General features: G+C 37.4%; 1 protein-coding gene across 10 annotated transcripts in view; it reads right to left on the bottom strand.

The window, feature by feature from the left end:
- PAN3 (poly(A) specific ribonuclease subunit PAN3) overlaps positions 1 to 24,178 on the bottom strand; it is a 107,728-nt gene that overhangs the window by 19,356 nt on the left and 64,194 nt on the right. For 6 of the 10 annotated variants that reach the window (XM_024755435.1, XM_024755440.1, XM_024755437.1 and 3 more), the window contains 9 exons: positions 16,701 to 16,948; positions 15,518 to 15,574; positions 14,223 to 14,327; positions 13,347 to 13,404; positions 6,544 to 6,705; positions 5,864 to 5,980; positions 5,675 to 5,776; positions 2,380 to 2,545; positions 1,198 to 1,288 (listed from right to left, as the gene is read on the bottom strand). In XM_024755435.1, coding sequence (XP_024611203.1) covers positions 1,198 to 1,288; positions 2,380 to 2,545; positions 5,675 to 5,776; positions 5,864 to 5,980; positions 6,544 to 6,705; positions 13,347 to 13,404; positions 14,223 to 14,327; positions 15,518 to 15,574; positions 16,701 to 16,948 — 1,106 coding nt within the window. The remainder of the gene's footprint in view (positions 1 to 1,197; positions 1,289 to 2,379; positions 2,546 to 5,674; positions 5,777 to 5,863; positions 5,981 to 6,543; positions 6,706 to 13,346; positions 13,405 to 14,222; positions 14,328 to 15,517; positions 15,575 to 16,700; positions 16,949 to 24,178) is intronic. The other 4 variants (XM_024755438.1, XM_024755439.1, XM_024755441.1 and 1 more) reach the window with 2 other exon arrangements.

The raw sequence follows: 24,178 nt of genomic DNA on the forward strand, positions 1-24,178 counted from the left end.
ATGGCCCCACCAACCAGAACAGCTTGGCTGCTGCTGGGGGTAGGTGGGCACCAGCAGAGGGGAAGAAGCTGGGTAAAGGCTGCATACAACTGAATGTGATGAGTGGCTCTAAGTCTGGGGACTGCACTGTCCACGGTCCAGTAGCAAAGGAAGAGGTTTATGCATGAATCAACTGTAATACTAAAAACTACCTGGACTCTACTTCTCCTTCTGGCCTTTCCTTTTGTTCTGAAATTCTGTCTCATAAAGTGAACTAAAATCTTTCAAAGATTTCAAGAAAAGAGAATGAAATGAGAAGGACAGTGGGAAGGGAAGGTATTCTCCTCCTTGTTTCTCCATGTAAACGAGAGATTCTGCCTTACATCAAACCTCTGTAAGTTAATAAATGTTCAGAAACAACAAAGATTTCTTACATGAAAGAAACTAACATTGTCTTAAAATGACAACTGCATACCTCCAAAAAATATGAATACAAACTGAATGATACGAAGTATTTACTTTAAATAGCTACATTACTTGCACAGGGTAATCAAAGCAAAAGCAACTACACTTAATGCTCCTTGCAGAGGTAGGTTCTTACTCTGCTACACATTGTGTTAATCAAGAAATAAAAACTAAATAGCTAAGAACAAAATGGGACCTAAGTCCACAATATTATGATGAAGTCAGACTATAACCAAATTCTAATAATGTACAAGAAGTGAGTGATAGGCTTTGGTTAAGCAAAAGAAAAAAAATCATTTAGAAAACAGCAATACAAAAATTTTCCTTTGAAAATAAAAATTTTGGATTGATAGTGGGACAACTATTCTAAAAGTAAAAATAACAGGTGTGATTTTAACACACTAAAAAGTGAAGAAAAGGTAAAATGTCATTTAATATATTTCATTCAGCTGACTAATTGTTTTAATCTATGCTGAGGACAAATTTCCTTGTCAAATAAATGCATTTTCATTCAAACAGCTGGAGTCTCTGACACTGTCATTAATTCTGTATATGCCAACGTATAAGGGCTCTACACTAAACACAGCACAGGGATTAAGAAAATACACGTTCAAAGTTTGCATAGAGACCACCCCCAGCATAAACTGAAATCTAGACTTAAAACCCTGAAAAACTTTAAAATAAACAAAATTTATCTTTAAAAAAAAAAATCAAGCCTTAAGTTATTAAGTATCCATGTTAATTCTTACTCACCTGGTATTGAGCCATTAATGCCAATGGATTATTATTCTGACTGTTATCAAATGTTAAAACATCAAAAACTCCAACACAATTTACTCGCAACCTTTAAAGACCAGAAAATTTAAAGAAAATAATTAAAATGAGATTTAAAATAAATTATATACTACTGGAAATTGAACATTTCTTATGATATTAGGAGGGATCTCAGAATCCTATCCAGTCTTACCTCCTGTCCTACCCCCCATAACCTCTATCAATCACCATTTTAGAGATGACATCACAGACATCAAGTGATAGGCCTATGGTTATAAAAGTCAGGAATGGATAAAGCCAGGACTATAACACATCTTTTGACTACCAGGCCAGTGGTCTTTTCACCAAACCGAGCTGCTTCTTTATTAGTTATTCATGAAAAGAGAACTAGTTAGCTTCTTAACATGTACTAGGCACATTCAAAGCATTTTATATGTAGTAATTCATTTGATCCTCTCAATAATCTTATGAGGCAGGTACCTTACAAATATGGAAAATGGAGATAATAATAGTACCTGTCTCACAGACTGCTGAACACATAGATGTTAATTAAGTAACTAACAGAGCCAGGATATGAACCCAGGTAACCTGGTACTAGACCTTAAGCTCTTTATGCTATGCTACCCAAGACAACTCTCAAAATTTCAGCAACTCAAATAAAACTCTAGTGAAGTCAAGGTCTGTGTTACTTAACCCTTTATCACTGGTTCTCAAAGCATGAAACCCAATCAGCAGCAACAGCATCAGTCACCCAGGCACTTGTTAGAAATGCAGATTCTAAGGCCCCGCCCCAGACTTCCTGAATCAGAACACTGGGGGTGGAGCCCAACAGCCTATGCTAAGTCCTCCAGAACACTGGGACTCGTGACAAAATGTGAGAACCACAGTTGTACACAGAAAAGTTGTACTGACACTGTTTGCTATCCCCCCAACCTTAACCATACATACCTCCCAAACCCTCACAGGATCTTGGTTAATAACCAGGCATCTTATTAAGAATTCAACATTTTAAGAAAACTTACAAATGAACTCAAAGTCACGGCAGTTCTTCTGGATGGAATATATGAAAAGGTAGAATTAAAACAGATCATCACGCTATGCTTACTAAGCTGTCACAGGTTAGGTGCTCAATAAAGAAGCCAAAGCTCAAAATGCCAGTACCTCGTTTTGCCAGTTATCAGAATCTTTGTTGGGTCCATAACTCGACATGCCAAGCCTGCTGTGTGAATGGTGCGTAACGCAGAGCTCAGCTGGACGATATAAGCCCAAATAAGAGATTCTGGCAATAACCCAGCATGCTGTCTGGGCAATGGTCCATCGTGTTGACCTATAAAAGCAAATAAAAAATGGCATCTTCATTTAAATAATTAACTAAAAGACTAAAACATGCAAACCAAGAAGAAATGAAGAAACAAACCCAAATTTTCTTATTTATGATATTATACCTTTATAGTGTTAGCAGCAGCAGAGCTCTCGCTGAGCTTCTCTTTTCTGTGACCATTATAATTATTGCACAAAAATTATTTAAAGTAAGAATTTATACTTAATTGTGAGCCAAATAAATGAGCTCAGATTAAAAACAGGAACTGCGGAGATTATTTTTCTTAAAGTGTGGCTAACCCTTGCCTATACTACCATTCAGGTGTGTGGGAACTGCACACCTGTGGCTTGAGGGAAACAAAAGTCTCTACCATCATTTATGTTGAGTGTTTTCTTATTCTCCTCATACTGCTCAGCCTCCCCTATTATAGCCAAGTCAGTTAGATGAAATGACATCCAATTCACAGAAAACATAAATGTAAAACACTGAAGGTCACTTATGTGTAATGAAGAGACACAAAAATAACCTGGTCTACCATGAAAAGTAATCCTTTTGATTCTATCGACTCTTGTTAAGTGCTTCTTGATACTACTTTCTGGGTCACTGTTAATCAGCAGAAAAGAAGCCGTATAAATTTAATCTGGACTTTGTAATTATTTCAGGGAATATGACTTTATAAATCCAAGTGTTCATACGGTTGTAAACAAACCTTTTCTGAATCAGTTATAAAAGCAACACAGTTAAATGGTTAATTGTAGAGATAATAAATAGCAAATAAGGAAGAGCAAATACAAAATTCAAAAACTGCTATCCCTCAATTTAGACAGAACTAAAGATAATACCATCTGGAAAACAGTGATAGATGACTCAAAAAGTAGCTCTAGTGATAAATGTCAAGACAACATCAAAGACAACCACGAAGAGTTTAAATAAAACTATTTAATAAGTGTGGTAATAAGGAAAAGAAATATTTATAGCAAATATTTATAGCTACATATTCATAGCAAATATTTAGTACATACTGTGTGCCAGATTCTGTCTAGTTACTTTACCCACATTATGTCATTTTAAACCTCTTATCACAGTCCCTATATGGTATGCTATTATTACTGCCACTTTCTTATTAGAATATTTATTACAATATGCGATTTTTTAGTTTGTTTTAAATTAACAAATTAAGTAGTATAAGAAAGCATTATACTTCCATTTATGTCTCTATAAGTTTATACAAACACTGGCTCTTTTTTCCTTCTTTTTTTAATATTCATATTGCGAAAACAGAGGATTGCCTTGTATTATATAAATTGTTGTAAATTAAAGTATATATGGTACATTTAGGGAAGTTACTACCATTCAAACAATACTAGAAAAAGAACTGATTCCTAGGAAAATGTAAACATAATATATCCAATAGTCAGACAACACCAAAAAACAGAATTAAGATTAAAAAAAAAAAAAAAACTGGAAAGGAGTGCTATAAATCAGTGGTTCTCAACAGGGGTCCGTGTTGCCCCCTCAGGGACATTTGGAGGTACCTAGAGATATTTTTGGTGTCACAATTGGAGGAGGGGCTGCTCCTGGCATCTAGTGGGTAGATGGCGGGGATGCAGCTGAACACCCAGCGATGCCCAGAACGGCCCCGCACAAATAATTATCCAGCCCCAAATGTCAGCAGTGCTGAGGCTGAGAAACCCAGCTGTAAATTAAAGCCAACAGTCACTTCACAGGTGTTATTACTAAAATAAACTTGAACAACTACAGCTATATTCATCTGTAGGAAAAGTTATACCACATCCCCTTCAACAAAATTATGTATGTGCTACAGATGACATGGCAAAAGGAAACAAATGACCACACTATGTGACCAGATTTTTAATGTGAAACAGCCATGTAACCACAGCTTTCTTCTTTCAACTGTCAGAAAGCACAGTTACAAGTAAACAGAATACATTTTTTATCCATAATGACGGTTCTTAAAGGAGTCATGATCCAAAAGATACTGGAATGTGGACTCAAGTCTTCTCCCTCCTTACTTCCTCTCAGGATATATTCAGGAAAATCTTTAACAAATTAAAAACCACTGCCAAGAACGTAATGTTTCTTTCCTGCCCCCATACAAGAAAATGATACATACATTTTTCCTTCCCCCAAAACATAAACTAATTAATAGACACAACAAAATGGATTTATTTTTACTCTGAAACAACTTACCCTTTAATAATCATTTGTTAGGATGTAATTAAAATATTTTGGTTCTTTGCAATATTTGAACTAAAAAACAATTCTTTAAGTAAATATTAGAAAGGGGCAAAAAAAAAATATTCCCCATTTAAGTAAAAGTTACCTGAAAATTTATTTTGAAGACTAGCTCCTTAAGGAACACAGAATCCCACCTTCAAGCAAAAGCATTTGTTTAGGGAAATAATTACATATTGATAAATGACACACCGTCACACTGGAGTATGCAAAACAAAACAAAACACAACAAAAAACCAAGACTAGAAAGAAATATACCAAGAGACGTGCTTTGGGTGGTGAACTTACAGGGATTACTTTTCAATTTACTGAATTTTCCAAACCATCTTTATTCAGAAAGCATTATAATTTTGTGTGTGTGTGTGGTACGCGGGCCTCTCACTGTTGTGGCCTCTCCCGTTGCGGAGCACAGGCTCCAGACGCGCAGGCTCAGTGGTCATGGCTCACGGGCCCAGCCGCTCCATGGCATGTGGTATCTTCCCGGACCGGGGCACGAACCCGCGTCCCCTGCATTGGCAGGCGGACTCTCAACCACTGCGCCACCAGGGAAGCCCCAGAAAGCATTATATTTTTTAAAGAAAAAAAATTTTAAGAGGAAAAAAAGCCTTTTATCGTATTCTCAGCTACTTAAATTTCAGGTATTTACATGAGTCTTTCATAACCCACCTTCATCTCAGTCTACACATGTACATAACATGTTATTTCCTAACTTGTTACATATTGACTCCATTTCTTTAAGGTATTTCTTTTTTAAATGCAATAGGGTCTTTACGCTGAATGATTACAGGGCTAAATTTACATGTGTTTTAAAATACAAAACTACTCTTCCACAGAGCAAAGGCATCTGTCAAACACAGGTTGCTTGAATCTTTTTCTTACCCCACTTTCTCTTTGTGAAATAGGCATCTGCATTAGGGTCATTGAAGTGTCTGCTCATCATAGTCTCTCCTCCAGCGTGGAAATCATATGCAAACACAAGAGCTTAAAATAAAACACAAACACTCATTACTGCAATCTGGCTTCAAATAATGAAGCCCACTAGCAAAAAGACCATTACAAGTCACTCACAAGGCTCTGCAAAAGCTTTAGTGGTAAACACTTCACGCAAGGTCACGATATTTGAGTGCTGGATTTTCTTCCACATGTCCACCAATACCATGCACTTTGTGTTAACAAGACGAAAACCTGAAAAAGAAAAAATTTTCTGCTAACCTGTAAATGACATCTCCCCCTTATTTCATCAGAAATGTGCAGAGGGCTTCCCTGGTGGCACAGTGGTTAAGAATCCGCCTGCCAGTGCAGGGGACAGGGGTTCGAGCCCTGGTCCGGGAAGATCCCACGTGCCACGGAGCAACCAAGCCCGTGAGCCACAACTACTGAGCCTGAGCTCTAGAGCCCACAAGCCACAACTACTGAAGCCCGCGCCTAGAGCCCGTGCTCCGCAACAAGAGAAGCCACCGCAATGAGAAGACCACACGCCACAACAAAGAGTAGCCCCTGCTCGCCACAACCAGAGAAAGCCTGCACGCAGCAACAAAGACCCAACGCAGCCAAAAATAAATTAATTAAAAAAAAAAGAAATGTGCAGAAAAAGCCATGTTATACATCACTTATGAAATACTAATTTCCAAATGAAATAATATATGTATTATCCTTTAAATTCATGTTAAATAAACTCATTTAGGAATCTATGAATAATCTTAGCCTCACTAATATGCTCCGAAAAGAGGATAATTTATCTTCCTTACCATGTATCCTCCGAAGGCAATAAGGCAGATCATCTTTGCTATTTACAGCTTTGTAGCAGGACGTAATGTATCCAAAATTACTTGATTTCTGTATCCGGTTGGGTGGTGGCAGTGGTTCTAGAGGGAACAGGCTATGGTAGCTGTCAACTTCTGTAGGGACTGCTAGAGTAATTCATAAGAAGATGACTTTAACTTGCAGACATTCACAAATCTCTCAGATCTCAAAGTAATGAAGAAGAAACCAACTCTATAAACCAGATATCAAACACACTGTATTCTAGAACAGTGTCAACATTTATAACAATTCTATAGGACACACTCGTCTCACTATCAATAAAAACAGGCATTATAAAACAACAAAAGAACAACTAGATTTCATGCACTCAAAAATATTTGTCTTTTATAATAGCACACCACTCTTGTTTCTCAGCTGTTAGAAACAATTTGCATTATCACTTATGAGATATTAACCATTTCTGATTCTGATGTAAAATAAAAATCAAGACAGTTTTTGTCTTTAAACATCTTATTTTGTAAAAACATATTTAGACAATGGAGTTAAGTACATGAAATTCTTTTTTAAAGAAACTGAAAACAAATAACAATAAACTGGAGTGTATATGTAATATGTCTGTGTATGTATATCAATTTATATGTACAAATATAGCAATCTGTACCAAACTCTCAAACCATTCACTGGAATAGCAGTTTGAATACCTAGCAAAACACAAAAGAAAAAAACTAAAACAGCTTTACCACTATGCCTGCCATGTTCCCCTGTATTTCCTATTAAGAAATACAAGTGAAACGTCATTAAGAAATTCCAGAAGACAGGTCCAAAATGACCCCTCTGCCTTTACCAAATACTTACACTCATTATCTCTTAGTTCTTGAAACAATTCTATGAGATAGGATTCCCTATTTCATAAACAAGGAAAGTGAAAATCACACATCTAGAGAGGTAGTTGAGATGCAAACCCAGGATTCTGATTCTGTAGTCTTGTGCTCTTAACCCCTAGATCGAATTTTGGCCGTAGTGAAAAACAAACATCAATTCATTGTTAACTTTCAAACCAAGGTCAAGGCATGTTCTATGGAAGAAAGGCGGTATAAGGGAAATATACACACAAGTGAATATAGCTGTAACTTTTGCCCATTTACTATTTTTTATTTGAACAATCAGTTCAATTTCCACAAAGAAACAAATGATGAATAAATGTTGTTTCCTAGTTTTTTGATAAGGAGCACTTAATAAGGGAATTAATTTCAAATTAGTAAAAATATATTGAGTATCCACTATGTATTAGTGAACACATATTAATGAAATATGGGTTCTTATCAAGAGGCTTAGAGAAAAAGGATTGAGACTTACATAAAACAATACAGTACCAAGCAAAATAGCTTTTAAAAAAGTACAATTCACCATGGCACTGGTTCTTAAACTCTAGCACCCTTCAGAATTACCTAGAGGCTTGTTAAAACACAGTTTGCTGGGTCCCATGCCCAGAGTTTTGAGTCAGTAAGTAGGTCTAAACCAGGGCCCAAGGATTTGCAATTCTAACAAGTTCCCAGGTGATAATGAAAAGTCGCTGTTGGGTCAAGTGCTTTGAGAACCACTACACATGGAAATACAAAGCCATGGAAAGGAAAGCCAGTTCCAAGGATATTAGGAAAGATCTTACAGAAGATGTGGCATGTTTACTACAAAATTATGGATGAGACTGCTTCCAGTGCGCTAAAACAAATGGAAAGAGTGGTGAGACAGCTAACAGACCAACAACAAGGACTTGAAATTTACTACACCAAACACCAGTACTCAGAGCATCAGTGTGACAAAGAGACTGCGTGAGGGCCACAATAAGCTAAAAATCTTATGCTCTGAACTCCCTTCTCCCTCTGCCTACTTTTAAGCAAGTCATGAATTCTACACACTGAAGGAAAACAATTGTGCTTCAGTGGAAAACGGTGCACTGTCTAAAGGATAACCCTCTGGCGTCAGATTCTGTGGGAGATATTTTACACCTCTGTTAAGCTGTAAATAACTGATAAATACCGCACTGCAAAATAATTCTCGTCTATAGGCAATTCTGTCTGGTGAAGGCTCGACGGACTTCCCTCCTCCCCTGTGGAAAAGACAGTTTACACATTTGTTTCAATATTCCTCATCTATGATGTGTTTTGTAATATAGGATTGGCTCCCTCACAACTTAAATAAAATCTTTAGTACTTTCTCCTTTTTATATCTGTACATCCTGATTTTAACCTTTTTTCGGAAAATCATCTTTTAACCCTACATTTCCCAGTCTACTCTGAAATAATCATATGTGGCCTAATATTAACCTTGAAAACCAAATGTTTCCCTTAATAGACAGGAATATTCATTTGTTGTTCTGTTTTGTTTCTAGTTCAGTTTAACAAATACACAAAATTAAGTACCAATAAAGGGAACAGGGGTGTCTCAATCACTGTTTGGCATCAAAAATCAAAGTAAAGAAAACCAACTTGGAAGATCCCAGACAAATGCACTCCTTAATTTAGCCCAATATTTAGTCTGGGGCTCAGTTCAACCAAATAACATTAAAAATAATGATAAAGAAAATTTTAGTTTCTTTCCTCTATTCAACCCAACGTCCCCTCAAAGAACATAGAGAATGACAGACTGGTTCTAAGATACTGAATGTCTGAGGCTCACCATGGTAAACCTATGGCAGAGTTTCTCAAGCTCAGCACTAGTGACATATTGGACCAGACAATCCTTTGTTGTCGGGGACTGTCCTGTGCACTGTAGGGTATTTAGCAGCATCCGTGGCCTCAACCCACCAGTAGCCAGTAGCACCCCGCTGCCAACTGTGACAATCAAAAATGTTCCAGACGTTGCCAAATGACCCATGAGGGATAAAATCATTCCTGGCTGAGAACCACTGACCTACAGGAAATAAATTATGATTTGAGTTGAGAAGTCCTAATTTGATGGAAGTATGAAGAATGGAAAGGAAAAGGGAAAGGAAAAAGTCAGTAAGACCAACATTAATAAATGAGTGAAAATGAGTCAAAGGTTAATAGTCAACATGAGACATAAAAAAGATCAGAGTGAGACAAGCGACAGAAAAAAACCACTTATTAAACCTTGTTTGAACACGGGCGCACAGAATTGGATTAACCACAATCTTTAGTTTGTGACACTCAAACCACTAGCTCGTGTCCATGCATGGCCTGCTTTTATTCAGTTAATTATTCTTAATAATACGGTAAGCATCTGCAAACTTGGCACACAAAACGAAGCCTCAGACCTTGACTTGAACGGTCATCTAAATACATGGTTCTCTACCAACCTCTCTCTCTTCCTTCCGTTTTTATATAGTTTCATTATACCTATATGTATTCCTCAAAAGTTTATTACGTATATGCATATATGCATATACACATGCATTTATTGATAATGTAAATACATACATAAATTTCAACTTTATAAAAAGGTATCATGCTCTATGTAGTCTCTCGCAGCTCACTTTTTTTTTTTTTTTTTTTGTGGTACGCGGGCCTCTCACTGTTGTGGCCTCTCCCGTTGCGGAGCACAGGCTCCGGACGCGCAGGCTCAGCGGCCATGGCTCACGGGCACAGCCGCTCCGCGACATGTGGGATCTTCCCGGACCGGGGCACGAACCCGTGTCCCCTGCATCGGCAGGCGGACTCTCAACCACTGCGCCACCAGGGAAGCCCTCGCAGCTCACTTTTAAACTTAATATTACATTACTGAGATTCTTCCATATTACTGCTTTCTTTATGAAGTGTACTTTCTTCATTTAAACTGCTATGTAATATTCCATTGTCTGACAGTATGTTAATTCACCCACTGTCCTTCAAGATGAGCGTTTGGACTGATCAAAGTTTCTGCTATTGTAAGCAGTGATATTATGGATACTTTATACATTTTCTAGTTAAAAATATATAGTTTACCTATATCTAGGAGCAGAACTGCTAGATCACAGGGTACACAGATATTCAACTTCAGGAATTTTCCAAAGTGATAACACATTCACCAATTTATACAACCAAGAGCAATGTACTGGAGAACCTGTGGATCCATATCCTAATACTGCACATGGTCAGACTTTCCAATGATATCTTATCTGTCTCTCCCTAATCATCAGTGATGTTCAACATTTCTTCGTAGATTTTTCGTTGTATGAATTTCCACTTTCTTGAAATGCCTATTCCTACCTTTTGGCCATTTTTCTGTTTTTTTTTTTTTTTTTTTTTTTTTTTTCCTTACTAATTTGTGGTTTTTATTTTGTCAATTGTGTAAATACCTTCTTCAAGTTTTTTCTTTACTATAGATATCTTTGGAGTGTTTTTAATTTTTTTTAATTAATTAATTAAATTTTTGGCTGCCTTGGGTCTTTGTTGCTGCATGCGGCGAGCAGGGGCTCCTCTTTGTGTGGTGCGTGGGCTTCTCGTTGCGGTGGCTTCTCTTGTTGTGGAGCACCAGCTCTAGGTGTGCGGGCTTCAGTAGTTGTGGTGCACAGGCCCAGCCGCTCCGCGGCATGTGGGATCTTCCCGGACCAGGGCTCGAACCCGTGTCCCCTGCATTGGCAGGCAGATTCTTAACCACTGCACCACCAGGGAAGTCCCTTTAACCGTAATTCAGTAAAATTTATCAGTACTTTCTTTAAGAGTCAAGAATTTTTGCCTCCAGTATAGGAAATCTTTCTCTACGGAAAGATTAAATTTACTCATTTGTATTTCATTGTACGAATTTTAAAGTTTTGCTTTTGACATTTAAATTCTTAATCTATTTGGAACTGGTTTTTGCATCTGGTTTGAGATCATGATACAATTGTAACAATACAATCTTTTACCATAAAGAAAACCATTTTTTCCAATGCCTTCCTTTCCCCACTGATTAGCCACCTCTATCACAGAATGTGTCTAGGTTCTCCCTAGTCTGTTCCAGTAATCAATTTGTCTAACCCAGTGCCATTACGACACTGTTTCAGTTACTACAGACTCAAACCAAGCCTCCCCTCCCCAATACACCCAGAACCCTAATCATAATCTTCAAAGTGCTTCAGGTAGTCTTGGACCTTTACTCTGATATATTTATCATATACTATGAAAAGCTCTGCTATGCTGTAATATAATAAAAAAATAAAATAAAATCTTGATTAGAAGTGTGGAAATTTCAGCCAATCCCCCAACCTTCCACAGAAGAGAGAGAGGTTGGAGACTGAGTCAATCACGAAGAGCCAAGAGATTTAATCAACTACGCCAAGACAATGAAACATTCATAAGAATTCCTAAACAGAGGGATTCAGAGGGCTTACAGGTTGGTGTGCATGATGAGGTGCTGGGAGGGTGGCATACCTGGAGAGGGCATGGAAGTTCCCCACACCCCACCCTATCCCCACACTTTGCCCCATATATCTCTTCCATTTGGCTGTTCCTTGAGTTGTACTCTTTATAATAAGCCAGTAACAGTTTACAAAGTGCTTTCCCGAGTTCTGTGAGTCATTCCAGCTAATCGCCGAACCTGAGGGCATGTTGTGGAAACCCACAAATTTGTAGTTGGCCGGAGAGAAGTTTGAGTAGCCTGGGTACCCCATTTCAGCTGGCATCTGAAGAAGGAGTGGTCTTATGGGACTGAGCCCTTAACAATTAAATTGTTAGGACACGAATTAGGTGTCAGGAGTATAAGAGTAAGAATAGCTCATGTGCTTTGACTGAAATTATACGAATCTATAGATTAGTTTACGAAAGTGGCAACCATTATGTCCTCCTATTCATGAATATCGTATTTCACTCTCTATATTTATCTTATTTAACACCTCTTAGTAAATCTCTGCCACTGATATCTTACACATCTTTTGTTCTGCTTATTCCTAGGTACTGATATTCTGAAGCCATTGTAAATAGCATCTTCTCTTTTAACTTTTTTTTTTTTACCCTAGCTAGGGCCTCAAAGACAATGCTTAATAATAAGGAAAATTCCAACGTGAACATTTCAAAGGCTATGACAGGTAAGTTTCCTGCCCAGTCTTAAGACATAACAGCCAGACAGACATATTCCTTTGAATTTTTTAGCGATCAAGAGGATACACAGTGGACTGTGCTGAATTCGTGATTACAACCAGGTGTTTTGAGATTATCGCTATAGCAAATGTATTCCTACTGTATTATTTCTAAAGTTTTCCTAAATTACACCATATTTCATTGTGCCTATACCGAATAAGCTAGGCAAAGGGATTTTAATGCTGAGAAACATCATGGTACAGTCAGAAAAACCGAGGTTTAAATCCTGACTCGGTCAGATAATTACTAGCCACTTGTTCTTAGAGGCAAGTTACTTAACCTGCCTGTTAACTTCAGTTTCCTCATACATAAAACAAAGGTGATAATATTAGTATCTATACCACAGGAGTTTTGTGAGGAAAAAACTTACACGCAGAAAGCCTTAGTGCCCTGTCTGGCATGCCGCGGCCTCCATAATAACAACACTCACCTCCCCACCCCTACTCAAGCGCCTATACTTCATCGTTTCTAAAGACTAATGTCCTAGTGCACGATGAGGTAAATCTCCATGAATTCTAAAACTACCTGTTTTTTGGATGAACTAGAATCTTGTCACATGTAGAATTCTTTGAAAAAATTCTAGATCAATGGCATCTTGGAATTCTTCTTAAGTAGGTTTCAAATAAATGTAGTCATAAAATAGTAATTAGCTAGCTTAAGGCATAAAAACATGTAGGACTACATAAGGATTACACTCTCCTTTAAAAGGAAGGATCAGTCAACTTGCATTTTACCTGGCATATCTGCTTGATCAATCTGAGCCATTGTTATTAAATGTCTGTTAATCAGCTCCTAAGAAAAGAAAACAAGTATATTTACATCTAAACACAACTTCTGAAATCTGGACTTTCTATTGCAACTGAAGAGCCTGAGTACTAATATTTTTGGCATGTGTACTTTTTAATGTTGGTATCAGGACATAACATTTCCAATAATGTGAAACGTCTAAATTCCAGTCCTGGATAGACCTGCCCATCGCTAAGGTTGGTTTCAAGTAGCAGTGCTATAACCCAGAGCATACGGCTAGCTCTGTGGCCAAGCTCGTCGATAATTCACTCTACAAACATTATACTGGTGCAACTTACTTCTGTGAAATAAAAACATTTCCGAGAATCGAAGAGTAAAGTAAAATTCTACATATCAAATAATACCTGTTTTAACACTGACAAAAAAACTAAATAATTTTATAAAACCTACTTTACAGAAAATATTGAGCTGCCTTAAAAATGAAGTTCATTTCTAGGCCAAATTACTTATTAGCCAACTACTACAGATATTAGCAAAAAGTTGTCTAGTGGTTAGAAAGCATTTAAATTATTTATTTGTACACTTCGGAGACCTTCCAGTGCACAGGAGTGCCGTGCAAAAAGGTGGCCCATTTAAATAGCTACTCCGTGTTCTACATCTGAACACAGTTACTTGCAATTTTCTTAAAAAATGGGTTTCCTTAAATAAATATCAATTAGTCTCATAAACTCTAAATTCTATCTTCTTTATTACAGCATATTTGATTAAGTAATACAATTTGAAAGGAGCTCTGTTCTTTCTCCAGTTCTTTGCTAAAGCACGACAGACATTAAGTATTTCCACTCCGAACTCGGAAAGCATACCTGTCGGAGTTCATCAGCCATGAAGAAGGAAGGTGCATTTGCTTTTGGTTGCATATAAGCAACATGAGGTGCAGTTGGAGGATAAATATGGTAGTTTGGAAAAACCTGAAAGATAGGAAGGGGGAAAATATCATGATCAATTGATAAGCTTTATCATTATTTTGATAAAGTTTTAATCTTTAAATGACAGTGACAAATTGATACTTTTAATCTTTAAATAATAGTGAATTAAACACCTGAGAATAGCTATTATTAGTATACCTTCTGAATGATTTCATTTTTTAAATAATCTTTATTGGAATAACAAGTTTTTAAAAATCTAATGAGAAAGGAAACATTTCTTCAGATACAGTAAAATTTTAGCTCCAATGAGAGGCAAAAGGAGCTCTTTGTTAAGTATTTTTTTAAGGCAGCTGGAAGAGAGGAAGAAAGTAGATATTAAAGGTGCTTGGGCACAGTCAGTTCATGTAGTAACTCTGCCGTGGACGCCCAAAGAACTGTCCTCTTTAAGGGTTTCTAGCGACCAAACTAAACAAAATGTTATCTAGATACTTAACACTTCAAACTAGAACAGAAAAGAGGACCAACATACTCTGGGTCAGCAGTGGAGGTGAACAGGAGGGTATGACAATATACCTTCCAATCAAACTACAACAAAGTTACTAAATTCTGCTTCCAGCTTCTTGTCTTTGCCTCTTCCAATTGGAATCTTCTCACCACCCCGCTTTTTTCCCTTTTTCCTCTGCCTCTCCTTCGCTTCAACTGGTCCACGATACAAAATCAAGTACATCTTAAAATATCTTTTGTTTTATTCTTTCATTTTTAAAGCCAAAACAAACATTTTTTTTTCTCTTTTAAAAATGAATTCAGTTGATTTCTGTTGCCCTCATGTGGCTCTTCTGCTCTGGACCTCAACCAGGAAGTGATTTTGCAATACCTGTAAGGTTTCCTTTAACCTATACCTGAAGGGAGAAGAGTGCCTCCTTTTTCTTGCCTTGGTTTCCTTATATCAGGTAGTATAGTTGGGCATGACTACCTCAGGTTTACCAGGAGCATATTTTTAAGAGTGGTTTGAAGGGTAAAAACATTACAAAAATGTGCCACATATAATCTCCACAAAAACAGCTGAGACAGTTTTGTGACAAAAGAACCTCTTCATAGATTAAACTAACTTTTTTCTACAAATGATAAAATAAAAAACGTAAATAATTATAAAATATAATAACCCCTCCCCCCAAAAGTAAAGCATTGATGGAATTCTTACTTGAAAGAACCAAGGAAAGTCTCTACTCTACCTCAATTATTTGACCTTCAGTTCGGCAAGCTGTTCTGTGATAACTTTTGAAAGATCTCTGACCAAAAACAAAACAAAACAAGAAACTATTAGCTATTTTATTATTTTTTAGAAAGCATTTTACATGATTTACAAGTACTTCTATAAATGTTTTCACATTTATTTCTCATACGATGGTCGTGTGCTTAACCTCATTTACGATCGGGGGACCAGTCTCAGAGGTACTAAGATTCAAGAGTCACAAAACAATGGCAGAACTGGGACTCTTAAAAAGAAAAAATAAAAATCTGTTGTCTTTCCACTCAATCTGCCTTTTAGTAAAATATTAAATGTAATCAAAATAAATCATTAATTTAACTTAAGGGGTCAAAATCTGCTTACCAAAATCCAAACATACTTTTCATCTGAGCCTGTCAGTTATGATTTTGTCAAATATCTACAGTTTAGACCAGCATTCATATTTTAATGGAATTTGGCTTTCTTACTCACGAGATCTTCATCTACTACTTATTTTTCTATAGCTAAATGATTTTTGAACATGGACAAAATTATGAAACTAAAAGTGTACAATTTACGGAACATGACGCTTCCCTCTCGGCCCCTCCCCCCCCCATAGTCCTTTGGTAGCTCTTTCCTTACCCATAATCAGGGCTCCCTGAACCTCCTCCCTCCTTACCAGTGACCCATGCTGGAGGCCTCCTATCACTGTGTCCTCCACCATCCAGAGTTCTAGCTATTAAATCACTGCCTCGCCTGAGCAAGCATTTATCATCGGTTTGCTTTCAGCAACTACTGGTAAGAATCCATCTACTTCTCTAACTACTTTCTCTAACTTCAGAGGTGAAACTACCTATATCTACAAACAAAAGTCAGCAAACATCAACACCAGCTAGCACAAGTACTAGGTAACCCCATAAGCAAAACATGCCATAAAGTAATAAACTAGAGCTTAAATATAACTTCTGATTACAAGCAGATTTGTCCAAAACTAGAGATATTATTAATGCAGAAACAGATTACTTTGAACAGGTAAGAAGAGATTAGAATTATCATCTAAGTCAGAAATTAATTACTTTTTCACATCACAGTATAGAGAGACAGGACTGGGTAAACCTCCTCGTTAATCTCATTAATAAGAAGCTGTTATAAGAGCCCTCTCTTTTCTCCTTTAAATGCAGACGTACCATTCCAGTCAAAGGTGCTGGAGTTGTGTCTGTATAGAAGTAAGTCGTCCCACCGACAGTTTCCTTTTGAATCACCTGACCAGAAGATGGAGTCTGAGAAACAGGATTATTAACAGGTGTAGAGGCACTAGAAGGCACCAAGTAATTTGCTGGATTTGGAGTGTGACTTCTTCTTCTGGGAGCAGGAGAAGTATGTGGAGTGATCTTGGGGGAGTGAAGAGGGGAAGATCCAGCAGACAATGACATTCCTGAAGAAGATGTAAAAATGTTTCTTAGAAAGCAAAAATTGGTTTCAGAGAAAAAAATCTGGAAAATAAAATGCAAACGTTCATTTGGAAGAAACATCTTTAGCAAAATTCTTTAAGTTCAAAAATAAAAGACAATTTTGTCTCATTTTAGAGAAAGCTCTGATTAAAAGCAAATGTAAAGAATTTCTTTTTTTCAAATATAGTCATTCCCAAATAAATTAGGATATTTACTGTAAGAATACGTCTCCTCCATATCAAGGTTTACATGAGAAACTTCAATAATAAGAATTACTGATAATTTAATAAATTAATCAAAAAGTGAGAAATAACTGGGACTATAAAATTATGCCTTTTATAAAAGCCTTTCTTTAATAAAAGGCATAATTCCTTTTTTGTAATGAATCATTTAAAACTATGGCTATTAACAATACAAATATCACATATCCCTAAAATATTTTAGTATCAAAAAATCAAATTATTTAATGAGATTTATTAGATTTCTTTTGGCCAAATACTACTAACAGAATGGTTTGAAAAAGCAAAAAAAAAACTAAGTCTAGTCTTAGTTGAAATACATGGCCACTTAAATACCATATTTTTTTAAAATCAAGACGTATACTGTTTTGATGCCTTTGTCTTTAAACAGGCATACACTATATAGTAGACAACTGAAAATTCCTGCAGATGCATACTCTGCTCTAGTGCGGGTTTTACCTAAACACAACTAGCAAGAAACCATTGTATGCAGAGCATCCTCTATCATGAATCTATGGTGGAGAAAGGGAAAGGACAATTGTCTTCACCCCTCAGGAGATTCCAAGCTATGTGAGAAAACAAGGCCAGGTCACATGTAAAAGACATAAAATGGCTTACAGAAACACTCAAATAGAAACGAATGTACTGTCAACTCCATGCCTCCATACAGATGGAATGCAAATTAAGTAAAACCAGGCACAGTTAGTCAAAGGCTTAATGGAGGCGATCAGTTCTGAGCAGAGACTGAAAATGGTTTCTCCAGCCACAGTTAGTTACACTTCCTGAAAGAATTAGCTTATCCAGGAGCTATTTTCTGGCTATTTGGGGAACAACTGAAAAACTTCACCTGAAGTAATATGCCATCTCACAATTCAAGAAAAAAGTTACCAAAATGCTTCTGGTCACAGAAATATGATTAACAGGGATATGAATTTCAATTGCTAAGAATTCATAAAACACAAACACTGTTTTTTGAAAAAAGATGTAGGCGAATAAAAATAAGGTTGAGAACTGAGATAATACTTATTTTTACTCTGGATAGTCCTCTGTATTTTCTAAAGAGCCCTGACATAATTATTTTGTCTGATTTTCTGAGCAACGAAGGTAGGCCAGGTAACAAGCACCGCAGTACAGATCAGAAATTTACACACAGGGGGGTTGTTATCTGACCAAGGACATATGTGCACAGCCAACAGCAAAGCCAGACTTCAAACCCAAGTTTCCAAACTAACAGTTTAATACTCTTCCTGCTATAACACAATGTCTACTGCACTGACATTAAAATAGGCCAGGAATTTCACAAGTATGTCTTAAATACATCTAAGAGAAACTTTAAAAGTCTAAAACCCTTTAGAAAAATACTTATAAGGAAGCCAAGCTATTATATTAACATATGAGCCTAATTTTTAAAACTCATAATTTTTTTTTTTTTTTTTTTTTTTGCGGTACGTGGGCCTCTCACTGTTGTGGCCTCTCCCGTTGCGGAGCACAGGCTCCGGACCCGCAGGCTCAGCGGCCATGGATCACGGGCCCAGCCGCTCCGCGGCATGTGGGATCTTCCCGGACCGGGGCACGAACCCATGTCCCTTGCATCAGCAGGCGGACTCTCAACCACTGCGCCACCAGGGAAGCCCTACATATGAGCCTAATTTTTAGAAAACTTTTCCAGAGTTCTGTGTTTTTTCTAACTCTGTATATTATACATTTAATTGTAGGTCAATCCATACTGCAAAAATTGGGAGGATTATTCAACTATTTTCAAATATACATACTCCCCACTCATCTAATATGAAATGCATCTACAGTTTTCCTAAAGCTAGTCTCTAAGCCCTTCCAATATAAAACTGGCCAAGTCACCAAAAATGAGTAAATTTGTTTACTACCTTTAAATTAATAACAGCAGCAAATACAGCTACCAATTCTTAAGCACTTTCCATACGTCAGGCAGTAATAAAAGTGCTTCACATACACGACTGTTTAATCCTCACAACAACCCTGTGAGGCAGGTATATCAACAGTCACCTCACAGAGGAAGAAACTAACTTAAAAATAATTTTTAAAAATTTATTGTGAGGGCAAATACAGGTTACTGAACAAAAGAATCAAGATTGAAACTCAGGTCTATTTGATTCCAAAGCCTGTGCCCTTAGCCAATATCTAATACAGCTGCCCAAGCCCTAAGCCCTACACCAGAGAACAGAAAGGGGATCCATTACACTTAGGAGCGTTAGTGCGACAACTTAAACGACGTGTGGGAGCAGGGTGGGGGAAGTGGGGTGCAGCAGGAGAGGAGGGCAAGAGTCTGACACCAGAGCAGGCGCACAAGTGAAACAAAAGGTAGAATCTCTCCTTAAGGCTAAATACGAGGAAAAACTACCAAAAACAATCTAGTAGAATTTACAGGTTGTAAGTTACAAGCTTTCTCTTCAGAATTTTAAATTTTGTGGCTATTCTAGTACAAAGTTTCAGCACTGAAATCTGAGTTAATATATCTGAGCTGAGGCTGGCTGGCATGATCTAAACACATACAAAATAAAACATGTGAAACAGTAATAAGGATCACCACCCATAAGGGTAACAGAATATTTAAGTTGTATGGGAAGCTAGAAAGGAAACTGACCTCTAAATTACTGAAACATCCAGCCACAAAAGGCATAGCTTTGTGCCACCAAAATATTTTGCAAACATGTTAAAGAATCGAGTAAAATACACACATATCTGCTTGGAGAGAGTTACTCTGTACTTGGTACTGTGAAGACGATAAGCACAACACACTCAATAGTAACTGCCTGCATGTAACACTAAGTTACAGACAGCACAAAGGAGCAGAACCGTACTACAGAAATCAGTAACTAAAAGTGAAAGTGAAGTAGAATGCACAGATTCCATTTCATCTCACTCGCATGTAAATATTCCTTTATAAGTTCCATCTTCCCTTATATGGAGGCGGGGGTGGAGGCAGGGGTGCTACTTGTGGTTATTACAACAGTTTGCTATTAATTAGTACTCAATCGCTGGAACACTTAAGCAAACATAGCAACACACTGAGGATACCATGAGAGACAAACAAGGAGAATGAAAATCGGTATTTAAAAAAAAAATCTGAATTAAAAAGATTTCATTTGTGTATTTATTTTTTGCATTACTTTTGTAATTAACTCTTAAAATGACATTTTGGTGAGATCATATACAATAATTACACTATAATTTCTTATTAAGTGAATATGCAAACTGAGATATTTAAGTCATGTGTAAGTTAATCGCTTTAGAACATTCGAAAAAATCCTTCTTAAAAGTACCCAATTCAGGGCTTCCCTGGTGGCGCAGTGGTTAAGAGTCCGCCTGCCGATGCAGGGGACACAGGTTCGTGCCCTGGTCTGGGAAGATCCCACATGCTGCGGAGCGGCTAGGCCCGTGAGCCATGGCCGCTGAGCCTGCGCGTCCGGAGCCTGTGCTCCGCAACGGGAGAGGCCACAACAGTGAGAGGCCCGCGTACCGCAAAAAAAAAAAAAAAGTACCCAATTCAAAGAAAAGTGAGGAACAATACAGAAATGCCCACTGGACGAATTAACCAGAGAAATGAACAAAATAAAGAAATGAAATTTTAAAAATTTAAGGTTAACTTATGAAGGTAAAAGTAGCAGTGTTTCTGGATGACATAATTCTATACCTGAAAAACCCAAGGAAACAAACAAACAAAAAAGACTCTTGTAAATAATGACAGAATGCATAAAGTAAATGGCTCCAGTATTACGAAATACCAAATGAACATCTTTCCTAAATACAAACATCCACTTAAGACAATCGTATTTCTGGGAAATCAGAGACTGAGCTAAATAAAACAAATACCCTCCCTCAACCCCAACCAAAATTGTGAACACATAGAACTGCACGATAAAATACAATACCCACATTTTAAAACATAGCTGAAATCAAAAGAATAGCAACAAAAGCAAAAACTCCAAGAGCAAGAAATTAAGGCAAAATTGTGAACTAGAGATTATACTGTGGGAACTTTGGAAAACCACATCCCAGGCCAGATATAGTGTCTACAAGTTAAGGCTTCCATGTTCACATAGGCATAGGAAACATGGCCTTCAGCACATAAAATGTGAAAAATGAAATTCAAATCCCAGTGTAAAGGCCAGGGGTCTGGAAAAGCTGTACCATCAGGCAATGGTGGAGGAGAAAACTTCTACCTGTCAGCCCACAGGCAATAGGTAGGCTTGTTTGTGGAACAGAGATGGAGGAAAGGAAGAGGGCTTGGCGCGCGGTGGGGGGGCGGTCCAGGAGAAATGGAAACCTAATGCCTGCACCATGCACAGGTGCAGGAGAGAAAAATCCCCAGGAGATTCTGTGTGATAGGGATCCCAGTGTATAATTATAAAACTTAAACTGCACTGGCAATGGACACCTGGGTAAAGCAAACACCAACTATTTCGACAAACAAACATGATCTACAACCCATAGCACACATGATCTCTCCCCAGAAAATAATCTCATGTGAAAAGAACTCCCAAAATGAGAATCAAATATGCACAATACACTGAGAATTAGCACCCTGAAAACAATGAACCCCAGATAACAGAACCCTATAAAGGAGATTTAAAAAAACCCTACAACTAAAATGATTAAGGACATGAAAGAAGTGACAAACATTTGGCCTCTCCCGTTGCGGAGCACAGGCTCCGGACGCGCAGGCTCAGCGGCCATGGCTCACGGGCCCAGCCTCTCCGCGGCATGTGGGATCTTCCCGGACCGGGGCACGAACCCACGTCCCCTGCATCGGCAGGCGGACTCCCAACCACTGCGCCACCAGGGAAGCCCCATTTGTCCTTCTTAAACAGAACTATATTCTATAAGAGTAAAAATTATAACCATTAAAATTAAAGGAGAAAAAACTTAACAGGTGAGTTAAATAGCAAGGTAGACACAAAGACAAGAAAAGTAAACCAGAGAAGAATCTAGAAACAAAGCTTGGAAAATATAAAAGACTGGTTAAGATACACAGAAGGTAAAATGAGAAGGCAAATTTCCAGGATAAAGAAAATACTGGAGAAGCAATATTCGAAGAAAAGCTTTGGGATATTCAAGAACTAGGAAATCCTCATTCCAGAAATCCTAAACAAGAGTTCTGAACAGAATAAGTAAAAACAAGTCCCTTTCAATCAATCAGGTGAAACTGTTGCATGCCAAAGATAAAGAGAAAAACCTAAAAAGCTACAAAAGCAGAAAAAGACAAATTATCTTAAAAAAAAAAAAAAGGACAATTACATTCACAGGAGACTGATCAGCAACACTAGACAATGAAAAAATGTGCTCAAAGTAAGGGAAATAAACGTCATCTTAAAGTTTATGCACAATTGCAAGTGAGGGGAAAAGTAAAGACATTTTTAAGGTCACTCACATCTCCTTGGTGAAAGAACAGTTAAATGATCAACTTCAATACAGAAGAAAACTCCTTCCCCCAAAAAGCACAGAATAAAAGAAGGTATGGGTAAATCTGAATAAGCACTGACAGTGAAACAATTAGGCTGAGATAGGTTCAAGTCAAAGTGTAATTAAAATTCTAGGTTACTGTAACACTGAAAGAGGGCAGGAAGGACTTCAACAAGTTCATACTGAGTAAAGCATGCATGGTAAAATTCTAGGGGTGACCACACATAAAACCAAACCATAGTACGTAACATCCAACCTCTACCCTACACCGTACACAAAAATTACCTCAAAAATCTAAATGCAGGAACTAACCTATAAAACTCTAAGAAAACCAGCATATACTTCATGATCTTCAGCTAAACAAGTGTTTCTTAAGTTGACACCTAAAGCACACATAACCAAGGGAAAAAGAAAAAGAAATTAGACTTCACTAAAATTTTAAACTTTTTGTACTTCAGAGGAAACCATCAAGAAAGTGAAAAGCCAACCCACAGAATGGGAGAAAATATTTACAAATCATATATTCAGTAAAGGTCCAGTACATAGAATATATAAAGAACTCTTACAACTCAACGACAAAAATAACCAAATTTTAAAATTGGCAAAGGATTTGCACAGACATTTTTCCAAAGAAGATAAACAAATGGCCAATAAGCATGTAAAAAGAAGCTCAACATCATTAGGAACGTGCAAATCAAAACCACAGTGATACCACACTATACCTACTATGATGGCTATAATCAAAAATAAGAACAATAACAAGTGTTAGTGAGGAAGTGGAGAAAACGAAATCCTTAACACATTGCTGGCGGGAGTGTAAAATAATGCAATCACTTTGAAAACAGTCTGGCAGTTCCTCAAATTGTTAAACACCAGTATTCTACTCCTAAGTATGTTACCCAAGATAACTGAAAACATTATCTTCACACAAAAACCAGTACATGAATGTTCAAAGCAGCACTATGCATAAAATAGTCAGAAAGTGGAAACAACTCAAATGTCTATCGACTGATAAACGGGTGAACAAAATGTGATCTCGCCTATACTATGGAATACTATTCACCTGTATGAAGGAAAAAAATACTGATTCCTGCTACAACATGGATGAAGCTTGAAAACACTGTTAAGTGAAAGAAGCCAGAGACAAGAAGGTCACACGTCGTATGATTCTATTTACATAAAACGGCCAGAAGAGGCAAATCCATAAAGACATAATGTAAATTAGTGGTTTCCAAGGACTGAGGAGAGGGGAAAACGGGGAGTGACTACTAATAGGTAGGTATGAAGTTTCTTTTTAGGGTTATGAAAATGTTGTGGAATTAGACCATGATGATGGTTGCACAGCCTTGAGAGTATACTAAACACCACTGAACTGTACACTTTAGAAGAGTGAATTTTATGATATGTGAATTACATCTCAACAAAAATAGTTAATACCTAAATTACTGCTGCGGGTGAGGGGAGAAGGATCAAGAAAACTCCATTAATCCAATGGGCGTATGGGGGTGGGGGGTGGGGGAGAGAGGGAGAGTGAGT

Source organism: Neophocaena asiaeorientalis, unplaced genomic scaffold (assembly GCF_003031525.2).
Source record: "Neophocaena asiaeorientalis asiaeorientalis breed wild unplaced genomic scaffold, Neophocaena_asiaeorientalis_V1.1 scaffold59, whole genome shotgun sequence".
Classification (NCBI taxonomy): domain Eukaryota; kingdom Metazoa; phylum Chordata; class Mammalia; order Artiodactyla; family Phocoenidae; genus Neophocaena; species Neophocaena asiaeorientalis.